This window comes from Lacerta agilis, chromosome 8 (genome assembly GCF_009819535.1).
Source record: "Lacerta agilis isolate rLacAgi1 chromosome 8, rLacAgi1.pri, whole genome shotgun sequence".
Classification (NCBI taxonomy): domain Eukaryota; kingdom Metazoa; phylum Chordata; class Lepidosauria; order Squamata; family Lacertidae; genus Lacerta; species Lacerta agilis.
In genome coordinates this window covers 79102009-79123291 of record NC_046319.1, presented here as the reverse complement: position 1 = coordinate 79123291, position 21283 = coordinate 79102009, and the positions used below count along the sequence as shown (strand labels likewise).

Genomic DNA, 21283 nt, shown 5'->3' with positions numbered 1-21283 from the left:
GGAAGGCGAGTCACGGACCCTCCTCACTCCAACCTCCGCTGTCGTCGTCGTCTCCCTCCCTCCCTCAGGCGGCCATGGCGATGGATACGAGCGGCAAAGAGAAGGAGGCGCTGCAGCTGCTCGCCGAAGCGGACAAGAAAGTGCGCGGCTCCCAAGGCTTCTTCTCGGGGCTGTTCGGGTGAGGCCCTCGAGTAGGGCGAGGCGGCGAGGGAGAGGCGGGCCGGGTGTCGGGGAAGAGAAACTGCGGGGCGTTAGGTCATGTGGGAATGCGGGAAGTGCGCGCGCGCGCGGTTGGGGGGGTGTCATTTCTGAAGGGTGTCCCTGCGGGGGAGGGGACGGAGTGGGAGCGAGCGAGCGGCGGGGTCCTAATAATAATTGTAATAATGGGATGATATGTGTCCTCTTTTCCCAGGACGCATCCTCTTTTCAGGGGTAAAATTTCTCTCCCGGTCGTTTTTTTTGTTTTTTTTATTAACTGGCCAAAATGTCTCTGGCTCTACTTTCTGGATATAGACATGTGGTGGCTTGATTTCCCCCTTCTTTTCTCCTGCCCCCCCCCCAGCAATCTATTACAGCTTCTGTAGCCTATATATAATATGGGGGTATTTAAAGTGAGAGCCGTCAGAATGTCCTCTTTTCTCTCTCTCTCTCTTCAAAATATGGCAGCCCTATTTATCTGACTGGGTTGGTCCCAGCCACTCTGGGCGGTTCCCCAACAAAAAGTAGCAATAGCACAGTACAACATAGCACACTAAAAAAAAACTTTCCCTTGACGGGTTAATGGATTTCTGGTGAGGTTGATAAAGCTCTGGTATGTACATGCTTGTGTATTGGGGATTGGAGTTGTGGTAATAAACTCTGGTGGCTGGTGCCCTTTGGGACTGGTAGGGTGGAAGGCAGGAGGACTGTCAGAAGGTGGAGCCAGAGCCAATGGCAGGCAGAACCACCACCATGTACTGTAAGAAAGAAGGCAGCTGGGTGGGGGATGATTTGGAGCAGTGTTAAAAACTCATATAAGTTAGGCACCAAATGGCTCCTTAAACTAGGGTTACCGTCACCAAAACAGAATGCCTAACTGCCATTTTTGGGCCAGGTGGCTCGAAAGTAACAGTTATCAATGGGGCTTTTTGGTTCCTGATATTCATTTTGATTGTGCAGATAAAATTCTACAGGATGTGTTGCAGTAAAGATCCAAACATCCCCAGATAAGCACCTCCAGATGGGCATCTTCATTTAGTCGCAAGTGGTCAGTTTGCAAAGTGGGCAAACACCAGCTGAGCTGGGTTGGTGGGACAGTGTTTTGCTCTCCCTAAAACCAGCTACCTCTAGTAATGAGACTGTGGGGGTATTGGGTCATGTGGAAATGCAGGAAGTGCACACATGGTTGTGTGGGGATATATTGTGAGGGGTGTCACTGTGGGAAAGTGGCAATGAAGTGTGAAGACAGTGAGAGGGAATGAGTGACAGCTTGACAAATCATAGAATCGTAAAGTTGGGAGGGACACCAAGGGTCATCTAGCCCTTAGAAGACTTCTAAAGGCATTGTTATATAAGGGAGTTTTTAATGTTTGATATTTTATTGCGTTTTTATGTTTTGCTGGAAGCTGCCCCAAGTGGCTGGGGCAACCCAGTCAGATGGTTGGCATATAAATAATAATGTTTTTGTTATTTCCCCAACTTGGGGCTCGAACCCACATGTTCTACTGACTGAGCTATCCTAGCTCTTTGGTGGGAGTGATGAATTGCCAGTGTGGGTGAGCGGGAGATAATATACTAGTGGCTGGTGTCCATTGAGATTGGTAGGGCAGGAGAAAGGAGAATCAACAGTAATTGCAGCCAGCGGCAGGCAATGCCATCCCCTAACTAACTCAAAGTAAGAAGGCAGTCAGGTGGGAGCTGGTTTGCTTAGGTTGTCATTTGCCCAAAATGGACTAGCTCCCACTGGTAATGAGGGGGACACCCTTCGTCGAATGTGAGAAGGAAATAAGAGCCCCATGGTGGAGTCTCTATAAACAAATATGAGAGTGGCACTAAGGATGGATAATAGTGAGTGGGAAAGTATATATTGGAAGGTAGGTTGGGATGGAGGTTAACAGTGTGTCTAGCTGTGTGGCTGGTCTGGAAGCAGATCACTGCTGGAGTTCTGACTCAAGAAGGTAGACCTTAAACCACACAAGTCTGTGGCTCCTCACAAGCCATTGTTCAAGGTTATATATCCAGGGGAAGAGGTGAGCCAACATTCAGCAGAAAATCTGAGGAGTTCTGAAACTGTCTATAGTTTTATTTACAGAAAAAATAACATTGGCTAAAGGAGACTAAAATGAGGATGGAGGTAGCTGGAAATGTAGAAACCTAGCTGGTGGGAGGGGCATAATTAAAGAAAGGGATTGGGTGAGATAAACTGAATGGCTGTCAAGTTGAAATGGTCAGGGAACGTTCTGGGAAGCAGATTAAATTGGGAGAAGGTGCAAGTAATGCATAGGGGAAGGGCTGCTGACATCTGTGAGTTGGAAGATCAGAAAGTTGGTGAAGAGACCAGAAAGTTGGTGAAGAGAAGGGAGAAGAAAATAGGCTATTGTAGGACAGTGTGATGACAGGAGATCCTGCTAATTGGAGTAATGTGTTGAGGATTGGTTGAGGTGTATTGCAGGCAAGAGAGGTGTTTCAGGGCAATGTTATGGGAGCTTTTTGAAGGAAGGAGCTGTTGGGTAAAGTGGGAGCAAGAGGAATTTGTTGAGTTGATTGGGAGGCGATTTTCTAATATTATGGAGGGGTAACTTCATTGCAGTGAGCTTAAGTGATTGCTGTTGAAACTGTGGGAATCCTCTAGTTTGTTCTTTGAGTGAAGGGTATTATGGTGATTGAAGAGGCTGTAGGTCCAGCTTTATTTGGGAACGGGTTGGGTGGGACAGGTGAAATTCTAATAGTCAAAAAGTGACGGTCTTGCGAGTCAGAGCGCTCTGAATTAAGGCTGTGACCAACTCCACTGACTGTATCTGTGGAAGCCCCCTCAGCCATATGGAATAGTTTTAAGATCCAGACCAGTGTGTGCCTTGCAGGGTTCCTGTCAGTGCTGTACATGTGTTGCTTATGAATTTGAAACAGTTGTAAACTTTTATATTTGAAGTCATTTATATTCTGTCCTTCCTCCCTTAGGAGATGAGTGCAGACCATAGTAAGAACAATAAAATAGACAATATAAAACAAAGCACCCATTACAAAGCACCTGAATTAAAGCAACTCCATTCACCTGGTTTTCATCATGTGGGCCTTGCTTCCTTTCTGTGCGGAAGACATTAATCCTGTACATTTCCCACTTTTAATTACATTAGGATGGTGGTTGTTTCCCAATACTTTGGTAACTAGAGACCTGGCTGATGACAGAAGATGCTTGTATGCATAACCTGCATAGAAACTTAGAAGAAACTGCCTAAACCATAGTCTAATGTGTGATGCAATGTAGCCTAAATGCTGCTGCTCCATAAAAATAAAGGTCCTAATACTTTTTCTTTTCTTCTGCTTCCCCCGCTCCCCACTGCTGTGAGTTTGAATACGGAATAACAATCCCAAGCCTTTCTTATTTCTCCAAATTTCCCCCTTCATAGCTTCTTTTGCTGAGCCCAGGTGAGATAACTAGGATTTGGGATAACACTGCTGGTGGGAGCTGCTACCTTGACAGGAGGCAGATGAGTTTATTGAAGCCCCTGTGATTTGGCTTAGTTTCTGTTACTGTTGTAGTTTTCCAGCTGCAAGATAGAAGAGTGGTTAAGGCGCAAGTGTATTTCTCATAAGACAGCAAGCTGCCTTATGCTTAAGAGGAGGGGTTGTGCAAGACTAATACAGTGTTGTGCTGGGATTAAGGATCTGTACAGGTAATGAATAGTGACTGGCAAATCTGTCAGAGCTTTTGTCATCCTGGGAAGCTTTGTTAGTTTCCCTGATACTAATCGCCCTGATTCTAGCTACGGTATGCTTTTTCTGAATGTGTGCTAGTACTGTTAAGTAGCTGAGATTATATTCTTGCACACACCAGTGCTTATTTAACAATATGGAGACTCTTCTGAATGAGCCTGCAATAAGACCAGCCTACATCTACTTTGCTAGTAGCATTTTGGAGACAGTGCTGTTTGAAAGGGTAAAAGCCTTTAGGAGGTGGAAGCAAAAATGTTGGAAGGCATGGTTTACAGAAAGATGGACCTTCTCTTCTCCTCTCCCTAGGAAGAGGGAGGATAGGATCATGAATAAGAACACAGCATGGCTGTCTGCCTAACTTGGAACATTGCAGTTGTCTGAAAATAGTTGTTGAGACTGGCACGAACTAAAAAATAATTTTAAAACCTGGGACTTGGTTCCAGGCTTACTGGGGAGTCTGAAGTGTGTGACATGATGGATGTCTTCCACCACCCACAGACTAGTAGTAGCATTGTCTGGGTTAGGCGTACCCATTAGTCACACACATACAATTTTAATAACAGTGTCAAGCCTTGAGAAAAAGGGGGAATGGTAGTAAAGGGAGATCTTGGATAAGCTATACATGGCAGCAGGCTAGCAGTTAAGGGCACAACAGGATACAGAATCTGCCCTTTTTTATGTGTCCGTCACTCTCTGCAGCCCCGTATTTATTGGAGTGAAATGGTAGAAACTGCTAATAACCTCCTCCTCCCCCCAAACTTGAATGCTCCAAAAAGCTGAAGGACAGCGGAATTTCACAAGAGGGATTGGGTGTCCCTGGGCTGAATGAACTCGGGAGTGGTGAGGGCCATAAATGATAAGGCAGTAAGAGTCAAACAGGCTGGCTTCTGATGCACAGACCTACCTTGAGGAATCTTGTATTTGCCTAAAATAAAAACTTTGCTAAGCCTTTCAGTTCTGAATTTTGTGAAGTAAATCCTTGCTGTGTTTTATTTGTTTATTTAAAATGCTGATATATTGCAGTTAACTAAAATGTTATTAAAACAGCATTCCAATTAAGATTAAAAGGTCAGTAATATTTGGTAATACTTAAAAACATAGCAAAATCAGCATCACTTTAAAACAGACTGTATCACATGTCCCTGATAGAATATGCCTTCCCTCAGAGAAAAGGATCTGTTTTCTTTAACTGTCAAATTCAAGAGGCAAGAGGACCCTTATGCTTTCTTATTGCATAATATGTAGTTTGGGATGAATTAAATGATTGCTTGAAGTGGAAAAGCACAGCAGCAAGAGATGCATTTTGCTTTGATATGGATGTGTGTAATGGAAGGGTTAGTTGCCCTTCAGTTATTTGTGGTAAAAGTAATGGTGTTTGTGGGAAATGTTTTTGCTTCTTCCCTCTTGAAAATAATGCTTCGATGGAGGCTGACGTAGCTGGTGGCTGTTGCATTATAACCTGTGGGCTAAGAAGGAGGAGAACTGGTCTGCGCTTGCAGTTCTTCCGGCTGTGCATCTTGTTTTTTTCCTGCTGGCAATATCTGTTATTGAAGCAGCCATTGCCACCGCTGCCTAGTCGGGGGGCAGGCAAGGGAATGGAGGGCACATGACAGAGCTGGTGACTCAAGGCCAGCTTCCTCTTGCACATAATACACATCTGGGCCTTGAGATGCAAGGAGCTGAAGTAGATAATGAATTCTCACAGACTTGGGGGGGGGGGAAGAGCCTGGTGTATCGGGGACTGGTGATTTTCCGTGGGAGGAAAACAGTCACTTCTAGGAAGGCTGGTGAGATGAAGTAGGAAGGTGGAGGGGAGATGACAAAACAGGGTGCTAAAAATGAAAAGGCCATTTGTTTCTGCACCTGGAATTCTTCCTTTGCAAGCCACAAAGGTGCCAAGCTTAATGGTGAATATTTAACATTCAGAGGTAAAAACTTTGAGTATTTGTGTGCTTGTGTTGGGGGATTAATAGTCTCTGTGTTATGGAATAGATTCCTAGGTCAGATTAGGGCTCAGCGACTAGAAGTACTCTTCATTGAACTCAGAAGGGCTTTGCTTCTGAAAGAACATGCCTTGGTCAATCTGCAAGTGTCATAGAAGCCATGTATATGTCTTTCATGTTCTGGGAATTGCAGTGCTCAGAAAGAGAAGAGTGAGATATTAGTCAATGTCTTGACAAACCTTCAATTCCTGGGTTGACGGCTATGATTGCTAAATTGCTTGAGGTTTGTGAAGTGTATGGAGCCCTGTTGTAATAATATGGATCTCGAGTTATGGGTGTGCTTTTCCCCAGAGGCTGAGATTGAGGTCAAATATATGAGAATGTCTGTGTTGGCTTTTAAAGGATTTAAGAATACATACCTCATTAAACGTTTTTGAGCAGAGGAGATTTCAGTCAGGGTATTCTGTGGATTAAAGTGTTCACCGGTGTTGCTTTTTAAAAATTCCTTTCAATACTGTAGTGTTCTCTCTTTGTATATTTGGTGTGTGTGAAAGAGAGAGTGCACATTTAGGATGGATTTTTATAAACTGGGTTGCCAGTGATGATTGTCCCCCCCACGGTACCTGACACACAAATTCCCCCCCCCCCACAGTACCTGACACACAAATTCCCTCCCTTAAATTCCCTTCGAAGAGTTAAAGAGGACTTGGAAGAAAATAAGGGGTCATTTTTCTTTGTAGTGGAGTTTGTACTGGGCTTTGGAAAGGACAAACAGCAGTGTCTCATCTCACTTTATGCTGGGAAGATCCCGTTTGGGTGATCCAGAAGACTTTGGAGAAAGAGGAATGACATTGACTGCAAATAATACCTGGCTAGAAATTGAGACTCTTCATCTAGGAAATTAAGTTGCTAGGCACTTAATAAAATACTATGCTACACAAGACTGAGGAAATGAGATTGGCGCTAGGAATCCAAAATATTTTTATTTATGAAACTATAGAATACCTCCTCGTATAAAATAACAAGGAGGTGTTCAACAAAATAATGGAAGTTCCATAAAACACCATAAAAACAATACAGAATAATAAAAAATGGCTGTCATGTAGAAAAAGATAGGCTTCCTGTCATGAAAGCCTTCAAGAGTTACCTGAAAATTAGCTGCAAGGATGCCTGCTGAACCTCTGCTGGATGACTATTACACAGTGTGTAACCAATGACATTAAATACTCAACTTCACATTGGAGCCAGTTGGGCTTCTGAACCACAGGGGAGGGGACAACTTACACGGTTTTTCCAAATGATCTTGATGTTCAAGCTGGAATATAAGGGCGCAGGTGGTCTTTAAGATACTCTAGACCCAAGTTGTTCAGGGCTTTGTATGTTAATACAATAACCATGAACCCGGCCAAGTAACATATGTGCAGCTAGTACAGATGTTTTAGCAGAGGTATCACATGCCATTTGCTCCAGTTACGATTGTGATTAGACACCTGCCCTTCACTCTAGGGTCCCAGGGTTGGTAACAACATTAAACACAATTTAAAACAGCTTATAAGCACAAAAATCTAGCCACTGGAGCTTTTGGATGAAGATCAGCTCCACATAGAGTGCATCATAGTAACCCAGTCTCTTTGTTACCAGTGTCTTAGTACGCATAAGCTTTCTGGTTTTTGAACCCAAGTTTTCCTGGGTGGGATCCTGGAGCTCTGGGGCTGGACTTCTGAGAGCCACTTCTGGGAGAGATGTCCAGAGGACTGTACTGTTCCACTGTTTATTGTGCAATGGCCAGATGCCTCCTAGACCAGGAATCTATCTCACAGTCCCAGTGAACTAAACCATAATTGACATCTTGCCTTTGCTTGGAGGCTGTAAGCAAAGCCTGCTTTTCCAGTCCCTATAGTGTGGAAATCACCCAGACCAGAATCTGTACATTGTTTTGTAGGTGACTGACGGTTTAACTGTTGTGTGTGTTTGGAACATCTGTTAAGATCTGTATTACGTTTGTTCTTCTGTGCGCTCTTGCCCTTTACTCTGGGCCTCTTCTCTTCTCGTGGCAGAAGAAACCTTGGCCTGATGATGCTTCTCTTTCTAACCACAGGACTCATTTTGCCGAAGCTGAAACTTCTGGCAAGGTCTAGTTACTTGCCATCTGCAATAAATTTTCAGAAGAACCAAATCCTTGGCATTTAGTGAAGACATGGATATGTCTGTTCAGTAGAAGAATGTGGTGTCGTGGTGGGCAGGGAATCTTGTTTTGAAGAACGTTGGGGGTTTAGGGCAAAGCTGTCATTTTTTCGTATGGAAATTTTTGTTTGCCTCTTACCTCTTTGTGGAATATACCTCACGGAGCACCTATTCCTCGGATCAGAAGAAAGTGCAGTGTAAATCGTAGGGCTCAAATGGGCTTTAAGAGTGTGGTTTCTTTCTTGCCTTAATCATCACAATACAGCACATAAGACTGAGGAACCTTGTATTAGGGGCATTCAGGTGCTCAGTGAAGACCTTCTTGTTTAGATAGGTTCTTTAGCACGCAAGGTGTTTACCTGGTCTGTTATTAATATTCCTGTGTTGTATTGGGAAGTCACTAGTTTTTATTTCTTTGAATTGTATACTTTACGGCACTTTTCTATGATAGAAATCATAAAAAGGGAGAAGTGAATTATGCATCTCTCAATATCTCTCGTTCTGTGTCCTTATATTCGTGGGTGCAGACCCAGTCTAAAGCTGTGTAGCATTCTAATGTGGGTAAGGCATGGTTCTGTTTGCCAGTGCAGCAAGTTGATTCACTGGTATCTCTTCTTTCCTCTCTAGGGGTGGCTCCTCCAGGGTCGAGGAAGCATGTGATATTTATGCAAGAGCGGCCAATATGTTTAAAATGGCCAAGAACTGGAGTGGTACGTAACATTATCTCTCACCCTTTGCTTTTATTAACCTTGCCTTGCATTATAGGTCTCATTCTCATTGTAATAGAGATGCATAGTCCCTGGGCTAAAAAGCAGGAGACATAGGTTTTCAAAATAATATGGACCTATAATATAATATACCTATAATATCCCCCAGCAAGTGTGGGAGGAGAGCCTGCTGTCTTGGCCCAGTTTCTTGTGAAACCCTAGACTAAGATTTATGGCATTCTCTCTTAGTAGGGAGAGCCATAGCTCAGTGGTAAAGGACATGCTTGGCATTTTAAGCATCAATCCTTGGCATCTCCAGGTAGGACTGGAAAAGACCTCTCTGAAGCACTAGAGAGGACAGCAGCAGCCAGTCAGTCAGTATAGACCACTGGTCTTGAGCTGATGGGTTGGACTGCCTATGTAAGGTAAAAGGCAAATTATCTCTGCCTCTTTTCCTGGATTTGACATGAGGTCATCACTGTTTGATAAGGTGGTGGTTGAATGGGTGCTGTAAGATTAAATCAGAGCTCTGCAGGTATGTGTCAAGTCCTCTTGGTTTTACCTGTATGGACATATGGCAACACAAGGGTTGCAGGAGTAAGCCTTGACCACTTGTGCCACCTTTCTCTTGCTTTTAACTTGAAGCCTCTTCCGCAGCTTCACAGTTCTGGTTTTAGAATTTTGATGTTATGTGCATGGACAAATTCCAGGCCTTGTATACTCACAGGCCCTTTCTCTCTCCACCTAGCTGCAGGGAATGCTTTCTGCCAGGCTGCTCAGTTGCATCTCCAGCTGCAGAACAAGCATGATGCGGCCATGAGCTTTGTGGATGCTGGTAATGCCTTCAAGAAAGCTGATCCTCAAGGTAAGAAAAAGGTGGATTAGGCAAGTTATACAGCCTCAAAACTGTAGTGGGATTTGCTCCTCAGGCTGGAGCTGGGAGGGTAGTCTGTGAGACAAGGCCTATTCATGCCTCCCGAAATATTCTACACACTTGTGTATTTGATGCAGAAAGCGTGATTGCAAAATGTGTTTAAATTGCAGAATTTGGGTCACTATCATGCAGAGTACACCAAGCCTTGGGTGGAACTGCATGGATTGCACAGTCTGTGTATCCATATACTTATTCATATTTATGTTCACATAAATGAGAAGGGAAGACAACTGCTGCATTCAGATGATAATATCTCAGTTTAATAACAGTTACAGGTAGGTCTGCCATAGTCAAAACAAAATAAAATTAAAAAATTCCTTCCAGTAGCACCTTAGAGACCAACAAAAGCTCATACCAAGAACAAACTTAGTTGGTCTCTAAGGTGCTACTGGAAGGAATCCTCCCCCCCCCCCAGTTTAATAAGATGAGATACACACAAGTCTCTTGCCTGCCCATGCAGCCCTCTTCTTTGTAGAGAACCTCAGTGAAGATTTGGAGTTGGTTTAAGATCCTGGTTTGTTTTGAATCTTGTAACCATAGTATACCAGTTCAAATGAAATGGGAAACTGGGGCAAATTAGAGCCACTACATTTCAAGGAAGGAGTTAAAATTGCTTTCTTTGCATGTGTCTCTTTTCATTAAGCCAAGCTACAATCATCTGAACACAGCCATTGTATTGGACTTCTGGACTTGTGGTGCTTAACTGCTAAATGCTAATATGTACATTCTCTCTAAAGCTGCAAGTCACGTAGGTTGCTGAAGGGCAAAAGCTACTGTGCCAGCTGGCTTCCTTGCATTATACACTGAGATGTCCTGCTTTAGCTTGAATCCTCAGTCGCCTGCAGCATTGCATAAGAGCTTCAAGTTGACAGGCCTCCCCCTGGCCAGGCTTGTGCAAGCCTCACAGATACTAAACATGCCATATCAGTCCATGAGTACATTGTGCCTTAAATGTTCAGGTTCCACCTTTGCAGGAGATCTTTTGTCTCCCTTCACCTGCATATATGCACAACCCTTTTGGTATAAAGGTGCCTGTGAGCCTTGCATAGAGTGCCTGTTCCTCAAATTCACCCACCTGTGTGTTTGTCATTAGTATGTGACTTCAAGGTAGAATCAAGTCCAGATGTCTTTTTTATACTCCTTTGAAAGCAGCAGTTATGAGGAGGGGCATTTTCATGTTCTTCTCACTAATTTTTTTCTTTCTCTGCACAGCAACTGGGTTATATGGAGCCTTTGCTCCATTGTAGTCTTGAGGCCAAAGGCCTGTTTGGGAAGAGGATCCCCCTTCTGGGATTTCATGTGCATGTCTGCTGGCAACAATTAGCAGAAAAGACAGACAAACGAGGAGGGGAGAGCCCTCCTCTGCAGCTGCCTAGACTCAGGCAGCAATTTCAGGATAAAAGATGATAAAGTAACCTGAGGAGAAAACAAATTTAATCCTCCCCAGGGATTTGCTTAATCTTTTGGAGATTTGCATTCTGATTATCGGCTGCAGTAGCAGAGCTAAAGAGCCACCCTCGTCCTTGTCATTGTGCCTGGTGGAGGTGGAGCAGCCTGGGGGTGTGGGATGCCTGCGCTGATGCACCAGGTCTGTGGGGTGGTTAATATGATGAAAAGGGATCCCATCTTGGCACCTACATCCTCTTGCGTTGGATCTTCTGCTTTCCGTGAACAGTTGATTTCTCAGGGGAGAAGTGCAGAAAGGAGAGGCATTGCATGCGCTCCTGGTATAACATGCAGTCTAGATGAGAGCTCTGTACACACAATGTAGTTCTCACCCACTCTTCCAAAATTTGCCAGATAACTTGTGCAGATTTGCACCTCTTGGCTTCACTAGCCTGATTCTGCTTATAGGGGCTGGTTTTGACCATTTAAATCCATCCTGAGGGATTGCCTGTGTCCACACACTCTTGCTTGGACCTTAATGTCTTCTGAGGGCCTACTAGGGTGGCCCCACGCAATAAGGTGCGACAGTTGACTGAAAATACTTTTTCAAGGTTGGCACACTGACACACACTCCCCAGACACTCCTGGCAACTATTTCGATGTCATTTTAACACTCAATAAATATTAACACTGAATAAACACATTTCCTTTTCCCAGGAGTCTTACTTTGTTCCATTTCTAATTAAATTATTTGCTTCTTTTTAATACCCCTTTTATGCCTGATTGTGATTTTTTTATTTGTTCTCATTCTCATTTGTCAGCCACCAAAGACTGGATTGCCCATTTATTTTATTTTGGAAACATTAAAATGGTGTTTTTATCCAGATCTGGCTGCTAGGGTGGTGTACATAAATGTCCAAAATACAAACACAAAGTTAAACCAAACATAATAAAATGTGTTGAGGGGGCAGGAGGGAATTCTGTAGTAATCCTGTGCTCGCCATTTAAATTTCCATCCAAATCCTTTTCTTGTTGTTTCTGAGCTTTCAAGAGTGGCTTGTTGCTATGCTTGAAACAACTGCCAATTTAAAACAATGAAATTAGAAGCTGCCGTTTAGCAAATGGCTGGAGTTCACAGTATCCAATTCTGTGCGTGATCAGGACCATAGCTGTCAACCTTTCCCTTTTTTGCGGGAAATTGCCTTATTATAGCATTGGGAAACAGCAGGGAGGGTTGACAGCTATGAGTCAGGACACACATTAGTTTAAATATATTCAATACTGAAGTTCTTCAGCTGACTACACAAGGGCAGCATAGCTACGATAACTTTGATGTTTTGCTGTTGGTTTGTATTGTTTCTGGAAAAGCAGTAAACGAATTTAATATTGGTGGGGGGGGGGGGGAGGGAACAAGGTCAGCACTGGAATCCACCCTGTTAATCCTTGGACACTGGGTATGAATGTGTTTTGCAGAATGACCAAGTGTAGCATCTTCCTTCTGAGTAGGATGTGGTGACATTCTAATTGTATCCAATCCTACCGGAAGGGAGAATACAGAACAGAACCCCAAGCAGTGATGATAAGAACCCATCAATTCTCCAAACCAGCTTGCTACCGTCTTTCAATTCCCATAAGATCTGTGGGCCTCAGCAGCTTTCCTTGAGTGGCTTTTGATCCCCAGGGTGGGAAGTGTGCTATAAATATACTCACAGCATTGTCCCTTTCATGGAGGACAGAGGAGCCGCATTGCCAGATGGTTTTATTTCCTTAGATTGCTATGTTTAAAATTGCTACCTCTTTCTCTGTTTTTACAGAGGCCATTAACTGTCTCCTCAGATCTATTGAGATCTACACAGACATGGTAAGCCTGTTTTGATATACGTATTGTGCAATTCAAAAACAAGTTCGTTTTTTAAAAATGGAATGTTTTGTGTATGTTTGTATGTCTGATTTAAAGAGGCAATGTTAAAACTGCAAAGGGGGGCATGATGTCCAGCAAACTTTCTCTGTGTATGGGAGTTGCCCTCCCATGGTGCAGGTAAACATTAGCATATTGGATGGGGCTTTTGGCGTGCTGTGTTGAAAGGTATCTTGAGCTAGCATCGGCTGGCTGAACCAGATGCTTGTGCTGTTTGTCAGGGGATTTGCAGTACGTCTTTTGTAAGATTTTTCTGAGAGGTGGAGGCATGTCCTTGAACTGATAAAATAACCTAGTATGGACAGTACTTAGAGTGCAAAGCAGCTTGCTCTGCCAAACAAAACCAAGAAATGCATTGAAGCCGGCAAGCGTAATCTCTAGCACAGACGTCCTTAAAAGAAGTTAATTAGTGTATAAACCTTCACAAAGTCTGTGTGTATGACACCTGCCTATCCCTCACAATTGTACATTTGTGAGGCGGGGAGTGTGCTCTGATATACCCAACGTGTACCTAAAGGCTATGAATGTGTGTTTTGCAAATGTAGCACAAGAGTGCAGGAAGTCTGGACTCTCTAAAGAATTTGCCAATTTTTAACATGGTTGAGGACTACTCACCACCTGAAATTGGGATGCACACAAGTACCCAGATGTCCTGAAATGGCAGTTCATTTTTCACACCTGTCATTTTGTCCTTTAGGGCCGTTTCACCATTGCAGCCAAGCACCATATAACGATAGCAGAGATCTATGAGACGGAGCTGGTGGATATTGAAAAGGTATGATGAGAAGGGGACTTCCCCTTGTCCTAACAAATTGCTAGAGAGGTACGTCTTGCTCTGGCATGCCTTGCTCTGCTCCCTTAGTATTCCCTTCCCAGAGCAATGTAGATGTAGGAACCGTGGTACATTTTGAAGAGTGTGCTTTGATTTTGCTGCTCCTAACTGCTGCTATCCAGATTTCAACAAACTCCCCTAACACATGGGATGGATAATTGCCATTCTGTCCTGCTTGTGAGCTCCCTGTGGAGCATCTTGTCTGCCTATTGGAGGCGGAATATTTGGTTATTTGCACCTTTGGTCTGAACTCAAATTCATGTGTCCAGTCTAATTTCTTATTCAGTTTCTCTTTGTATTTTCTTCCTTTCAAGGCAATAGCCCATTATGAGCAAGCTGCAGATTACTACAAAGGTGAAGAATCTAATAGGTAATTGAAGAACTCTGGTATTCTTGTACCCTTCTCTGCCTTAGGGTTGTGTTGGGTAGGTGCTTTGGAACGGCTTCTGTTTTTAGGTTTGGGTTTTTAATTTAGCATTTAATTCTATGTAAACCAGCCTAGAATGTTTCTTAATGGAGGGCAGTGTATAAGTTGCCTTAATAAACATGCCCACCACTTAACCTATGTAAATGTCTCCCAAATTTTTCTTGTATTGAGTGGGCGGAAGACAGGAGAGTCATTTGCAAGCAGAATCGATCACCTGGTGGAGGGTTAAGCCACCTCCCTCCATGATGTTAGCACTAAGAGGTCAACACAGTAGTCAAGAAATGTGTTGTCCTTGAATGTACACCTTGCTAAGCAATAGGAGCATGGGAAAGGGGCAGGGTTTGATTTCTCCCCTGCGGAAGCAACCTTTTTATTTTAAAAAACACCACCACCACCCTTGACCCTGGAGACCTCTGTGATTTGGTCTGGTTGTTCTCATCTGGTCTTTCCTGGGGTCGTACAGCCCTGGAGGGCAGATAGATGGGTGGGTTGCTACTCCTGTCCAGGTGCCTACAGCTCCTTCTTTCTCTCTTCCTGCAGCTCGGCGAACAAGTGTTTGCTGAAAGTGGCTACCTACGCAGCTCAGCTGGAGCAGTACCAGAAAGCTATTGAGATCTACGAGCAGGTATGTTTATGACTCGTCTTCTCTCCCCCTCCCAGCACAAATCTTCGTTTAAATCAGATTCTTAAGGTAAAAGACGTACAACATATGAAAATGAAACCATTGCCAGGGCGGTGTAACCCCATGTTTTAGTTAAAATAGCACATCTAGACAATACAAATTCTGACCTTAGTTGAATATTGATGTGTCCATATTTTCTGCATACCATCAACTGAATAAACATGGTTTTGCTAACTGTAGGCCCAGGTATGTGTAAGATGTGCAGGTACTGAAGCCTTCCAAACTTTGGAAAGCTTACTCAGCTCTTGATTATTGAGGTTACAGGGATATCTCTCACCCTTCTAAGCATGTTGAGGCATGAGGGCTAGAAGCTTAGTTTTTCTCATAAATGAAAGCTAAACCTCCCAGGATACTGATACCTGGAGGAAAACCAGGAACTAGGAAAAATAAATAATGGTTCTAGTGAATTGCATTTTTTAATCTGAAATGATACTTTACAACTATAAAATACCACCTTCTCCTGAGACTTAACCTTGGCTGAAAGACTTATCACTGCTTGTTCTGTACATACGATTATTCCCTCCTGTTGCCCGCTCAAAAAGTTTGCAACTTCCAGAACAATTTTTTCATGCCAATCAGACAAGCAACGTCTCCTGGAGATCATGTTCAGCACAGTTAGCATCTTGTGTAGCCAGGTGTAGACTGTTTGAACACTTCGCTGTTGATCATTTGCAGGGAGATTGTTAACAGTGGTTGTCTAATGGAATCAGGGCTACTGTCTTAGCCTGCCTCTTCTCCCACCTGCACCTCTTTCTGTACTTGGACATCCCCACTTCATAGCTATAAGATGAAGCAATTTACCTCGAAGAAAACCTGCAATTCTCACTCAAATTCTGTGGCATCTTCAAAATTCCTCAACTGAGAAAAAAAAGAATCCAGCCACTAATTTATAGCATGCTTCCATAAAAAAAGAACGTTGAAGGGAAGGCTCCCTTTTTGAAACCTGCCCCTGTTCATTCTTCATTTGTGGTTAGGGATGAACATACTGTATCTACATAGAACTTACGTGGTCAGAAGGGCCATATTGCTGCTTTTGTCCTACTTAGAGAAGGGTTCCAGTCGGGCATAGGAGCAGTAGGAGTTGTGATGATGATGATGGTTGTTGTTGTTATTTCAATGTATATACCACTCTTTATCACAAGCTCCCAGGGTGGTGTACAACATTAAAAACACAGTGCAGAACATCAGTGATAAAACATACTAAAAAACATAATGACAGACAGCCTAATAGTGAAAAAACCATCATAATAACAGTCCACCCACCCATACTTTCACAGGCCATAGATTAGTTAATAGCCATAGGCCTGGGTAAAGAGGAACGCTTTTGCCTGGCACCTAAAGGCATGTAGTGGTGGCACCAGGCAAGCCTCTCTGGGGAGAGCATTCCACAGACGGGGAGCCACCACAGAAAATACTTGCTCTCTTGTTGCTGTCCTGGGAACCAAATGCCAGAGTCTCCAGGGCCCCAAGTTAAACTTGTAGCTTTGCTTGAATTGCTCTTCTTTGGCATCTCCAGGTGGGCACCAGCGCCATGGACAGCCCTCTGCTGAAGTACAGCGCCAAGGAGTACTTCTTCAAGGCAGCACTCTGCCACTTCTGCATTGACATGCTCAACGCCAAGGTCTGGGCAACTGTTTTTTGTTTTTTTGTCTTCCTAGAGAGATTCCTAAGCTTTGTGTCCAAGATCCAGCATCCCAAGTGCCTGTCTAGGCTGTTTCCAAACTTCCCCCCCACAGACCACTTGAAAATTTATGAGGGTCTTGGTGGGGGCCACTTAATTAATTTTCTGACTATTATAGCAATCATAATGTCCTGTGCTAGATGCTGTGAGATTTTTACTTGCATTTTTACTGCTGTTTTTATTTCTTACATATATTTTATTGTATTGCTATTTGAATTCAATAGAATTTGAACTGTAATGCAGTGACATGCAATATAAGAAATAAAAGAAGCAATAGAAGTGCAATTCTAAATCAATATTTCTAATGCAATGGATGTGCTGGCTCCTGTTTTCAACCATAAATTCAGACATGCCACGGGCTACCTTGGTAGAGCCTGTAGTTTACTGTTGGTCTAAGAACCACAGTTTGGGAACCCCTGCTTTATTTAATGGGCCTGGTTTCCTCTGGATGTGTTCAGAATGGGCAAAGGCAGAATATGGACAGCGGCAGGTGGGGGGGGGGCAACTATAGCTCTCTAGCTTTCTTCCACCACAAACCTGATGCAAAAGTCTACAAACAGGACTTCTTTTAGCTTGTTCTTAGGAGAGAGGCAGAGGTTTGTGAGACCGGTCTGTATGTTGACAGCATGCAATACCAGTGTTTAACTTATGGGTCACTGAAGCCATATAGGAGCAAGGATCTAGGTTGATAATGTATTTGTGTAATAGCGCTGTCATGGGGGGCTCTGCAGCATGTTGGAGGAAGGAGCTGGGGCTTCTGTAGTGTGTTGGTCTCTAAAATTTGAGTAGCTCTACTAACAAGCCTTTGAATAACCAACAGCTAACTGCTTGCATTTCTCTTCTTATTTTATCTTCTCCTCTTTATTAAAAAAAAACAACAGTTGGCTATACAGAAATATGAAGAAATGTTCCCAGCTTTCTCGGACTCCAGAGAGTGCAAACTGGTTAAAGTGAGTAGTTTTTATCTAGCCTTCAAAGGCTGATGTAGACATCTGTAGGAGCTACTGTCCTGGTCACTGTCAGAAAGCATCCTTTTGGTGGCTAAAATAAGTTTTGTGAGTCTTGAACTACACAAGGAAACCGTGGATTATCTCAGTGGTTCCCATACCCCTCCAACAGAAAAATTGCCGAGAAACTTGCCAGACCACTTAATGATTTTTCAGCCTGTTGTAGCATTTGTAGATGCTAAATGAATTTAAATTGTATTTTCATTGCCTCTTTTATTTATTATAGTGTATTTTATGGCATACCAATTTGAATTCCATATATTATAAAATAATGTGTACTAATACATAATAAAATACAATATGAGAACTAAAAGAAGCAATGAAAATATAATAATAAATAAATATGAATATATACTATGCTGCACCTGCTGTTCTTTGAGCTTGCAGTCCCTGGTGGTCTGTGGACCACAGTTTGGGAACTCCAGCATCAGATTACTTAAACTTTATGATTGAATTTGTGAAGCTCTTCAGTGTTCTTGTACAAAGGTTAAGATGCCAGTGAGCAAGAAATGAGAGGTTCTCTGTGCGGTCAGCAAGGATGGGCGAACAAAAGGTTGGTGATTGGGATGGGGGGATGTTGAGGAGGCACACAGGTGCTCCTTAGCATGAAGATCAAACAAACCGAAAAGACTGGAGATGCAAAGCCATTCAAATCTTGCAGCATGTTTTTTTGTCCCATCCCATCACTCGTTTAAAATAGGATCTGTCCTAGATTGCATGATTACATACACTCTTGTTATCAGAATAACATTCAGCCAGTCAAGAATCTATACCCAAAGCATCTTTTTTTAAAAAAATCATCTTCTGTTAGTTGTTAGGGCGCAATGGGACACTGATTCGCCATCTTGTAATTGGGAACTGATGCATAAGTTCACCAATATTCTGTCTCCCTCACAGAAATTGCTGGACGCTCATGAAGAACAGAACATTGACAGCTACACTGAATCGGTAAGGCTGTGTTTTCCTCAAGGGCCTCGTGTGAACATGGAGGGTCGCTGTGACATCTAGTGTCCGTTAACATAGAATCTAAGGGTGGGGAACACCTGGCCTTTCAGTCAGGTTGAACTACATCTCCCATCAGCCCCAGCGAGCATCGCCGGGTACGATGGGAGTTGTAGTTCAACAGCCTCCAGAGGGCTACAGGTTCCCCACCTCTGCTATAATCTAACAGGTTAGCCTGGTGGGGGAGCTTTAGTTTCTTCTGTAAGTTTGGCTCACGTTCTCCTGGGCCGCCAGCTTTTTACCTTCTCTGTGTGCCTGGGAGACACGCTGCCTTCAGACCTCAGGTGGTAAGAATACCTTGGTTTTTATTTAGAGCAACCAGCTCTGAAGTGGGGCAGGCAGGCAGCAATGCGCACAAGAACACAGGTGGTACATGGGGATCAGCAGTTAGATGCCTCTGGGCCAGATTTAGTCCCCTTGAGTGCCAGCCTTGCGGGAAAGGGTGTGTGGGGGGGAAATAGCATCTCCGGCAGCAGATGCTAACAACCGCTTCTGGGGTGGTGATAGCATTAGCATATGTGGCAAGGAGGACGAGTTCTCCTGCAAAGCCAGCTGCTGTCATGTATTTCATACACTTAAAATCACATGTCTACTTTCCAAGCTAAAACCCTTGATTCAGAGACTCATTTGTTTATCCAAGGAAAGGCATTTTTAAGCGTTCAGATCAAGCAGACCTAGCATGACAGGAAGGCAAGTCAGTTTTTAATGACTCAGACTCCAAATATCCGAAAGGTCACCTTTCACCTTAGGTGTGAAGATCAGCAGAGGCGGGCCCTCTTGGTGGTTCCACCATCCTCAAAGGTTTTGGTAGTAAAAGCCCTGGAAAGGGCATTCTTTGTGGCAGCCCCTAGGTTGTGGACCTCCGTCCCCCTAGAAGTGCACCTGGCACCTTCATTATATAATTTCTGTCATATGCTGAAGACAATACTTCTTTACTTTGACTTTGCTGGTGCCTGAGATACATATTTTTAGGACAACCCCCCCCCCATCGGTTGGCTAATGTTTTAAGCTGATTTTAATACTGTATTTTAAATATATTTATTATATTTCAGCAACAACTATTATTATTATTATTATTATTATTATTATTATTATTATTATTTCCTAGGGCAGGTTACAGCATTGAAAACAATATTAAAACAACTTACAATGTATATGCTGCTTAACTACAATTGTCTCTAAGCAGTGTACAAGAAATAAAACACAGAAAAGTTAAAAAATGGTTAACACTAACCCGCCTCAGGACCTTATGGTGAAGTGTTGGTAAGAAAATAGAGATAATGGTACTGGCAGCGAAGAGGCTATATAGAATATTGCCAGTGGTTCCATATGTGAATGTGGTTTCATAGGCAGGATCTCACCGTGGCAGTTGGTTAATACAGGCACAATTCATTGCATCTCTGTTCCTTCTTGCCCCCCCACCAGGTGAAGGAGTATGACTCCATCTCTCGCTTGGACCAGTGGCTCACCACCATGCTCCTTCGCATCAAGAAAACCATACAGGGCGAAGAGGAGGACCTACGCTAAGCCACTACCCCACGACCCTCTGCCCCTCATCTGCAGAACTCTGCGTGGATCGGCTCTGGGGGAGGAGAGGGGTTTTGGCCCAAAGGAACTGGACTTGAATGGCAAATGGTTTATTACTGCTCCCTTTCTCATCACCTCTCTCCTTGCCGCCGCCTCTTAGTACTGCAGAAAACAGGACCAGGGAGTGTGTCGCCCGTGGACTGACTCCAGCTGGAGAGAGACATGAAGGCTGTAACATGAAGTTCTCATTTCCGTTGCCTCGCTGCCCCTCCCCAGATCTGAGCGCGTTGCTTTCTGAGCCAGCATTTTACCTTCTTCCGATGGCTTTAAAATAATTTGTATGGCTTAACGTTTGAAAGTCTCGCTAGTGGGTTCAGATGATGGCACCAGCTTCCTTCCTCTCTCCCAGAAGAGAACTTGTTGGAGGCTCGCCCTGGGGTGGAAAGGAGCCTCTTCTGTACAGCAGAGGAGATGCCCCCATCCTCGTGACCTCAAACCACATCTTTCAGAGCAGTTCCAACCTCCCTCCCTCCCTCCCTCAGGCAGTGATTGGATGGCAGCCCCTTTTCCCATATCAAATACTTGTCCCACCAAAAAGGGTAGCATTGCTTTCTAATTCTAATTATTGACATGAAGCTGTCTGAGCTGGGTCTTAAGTGGAGGCTGGCACACATACCCCCATTTCAAGTCCTGGCAGACATATGAGAACTAGAAATTCTAGATACTTTACGTGGTGTATACGGTGTTTTCCAGTTTACCACCTTGAATTCAGGTAGGAAAGAGTTACCCTTGCTCTTTCCCTTGTCCTTAGAAGTTGGTGCCAGTCACCCATACAATATTACACGAGTATGGGGTCGTAATGCATATCCATTTGCCGGTCACTAGGGGATATAGGGTGTTTGTTCTCCTGTTGCCTGCGTAGCAAGAGGCAGACAAATCCTGAGCCATGCTGCAGGTAGCCAAAAACCTATTTAATGCTAGTAATTCTGTGTGTGCAGGCTGTCTTGATAGCTACCATCTCTTGCATGGTTTTCCTTCAGGCTTAGTTTGAAGGGAGCAATTCTTCTGCCAAGTATTCTGTGTTCTGTATTAATTGTCCTAAAGCTTTCCTCCCCCCTCCACTTCTGGATTTCCTCTTGTG

At 43.7% G+C, this 21283-nt stretch overlaps 1 protein-coding gene across 1 annotated transcript; it reads left to right on the top strand.

Annotated features, from left to right (window-relative positions):
- Positions 1 to 2: 2 nt before the first annotated feature.
- NAPA (NSF attachment protein alpha) lies at positions 3 to 20491 on the top strand. Its single transcript, XM_033158495.1, has 11 exons — positions 3 to 178; positions 8667 to 8749; positions 9495 to 9611; positions 12881 to 12927; positions 13682 to 13759; positions 14131 to 14186; positions 14784 to 14868; positions 16442 to 16546; positions 17488 to 17556; positions 18511 to 18561; positions 20041 to 20491. The coding sequence occupies exons 1-11, from the start codon at positions 75 to 77 to the stop codon at positions 20140 to 20142; spliced, it is 897 nt and encodes a 298-aa protein (XP_033014386.1). The 5' UTR covers positions 3 to 74; the 3' UTR covers positions 20143 to 20491.
- The last annotated feature ends 792 nt before the right edge of the window (positions 20492 to 21283 follow it).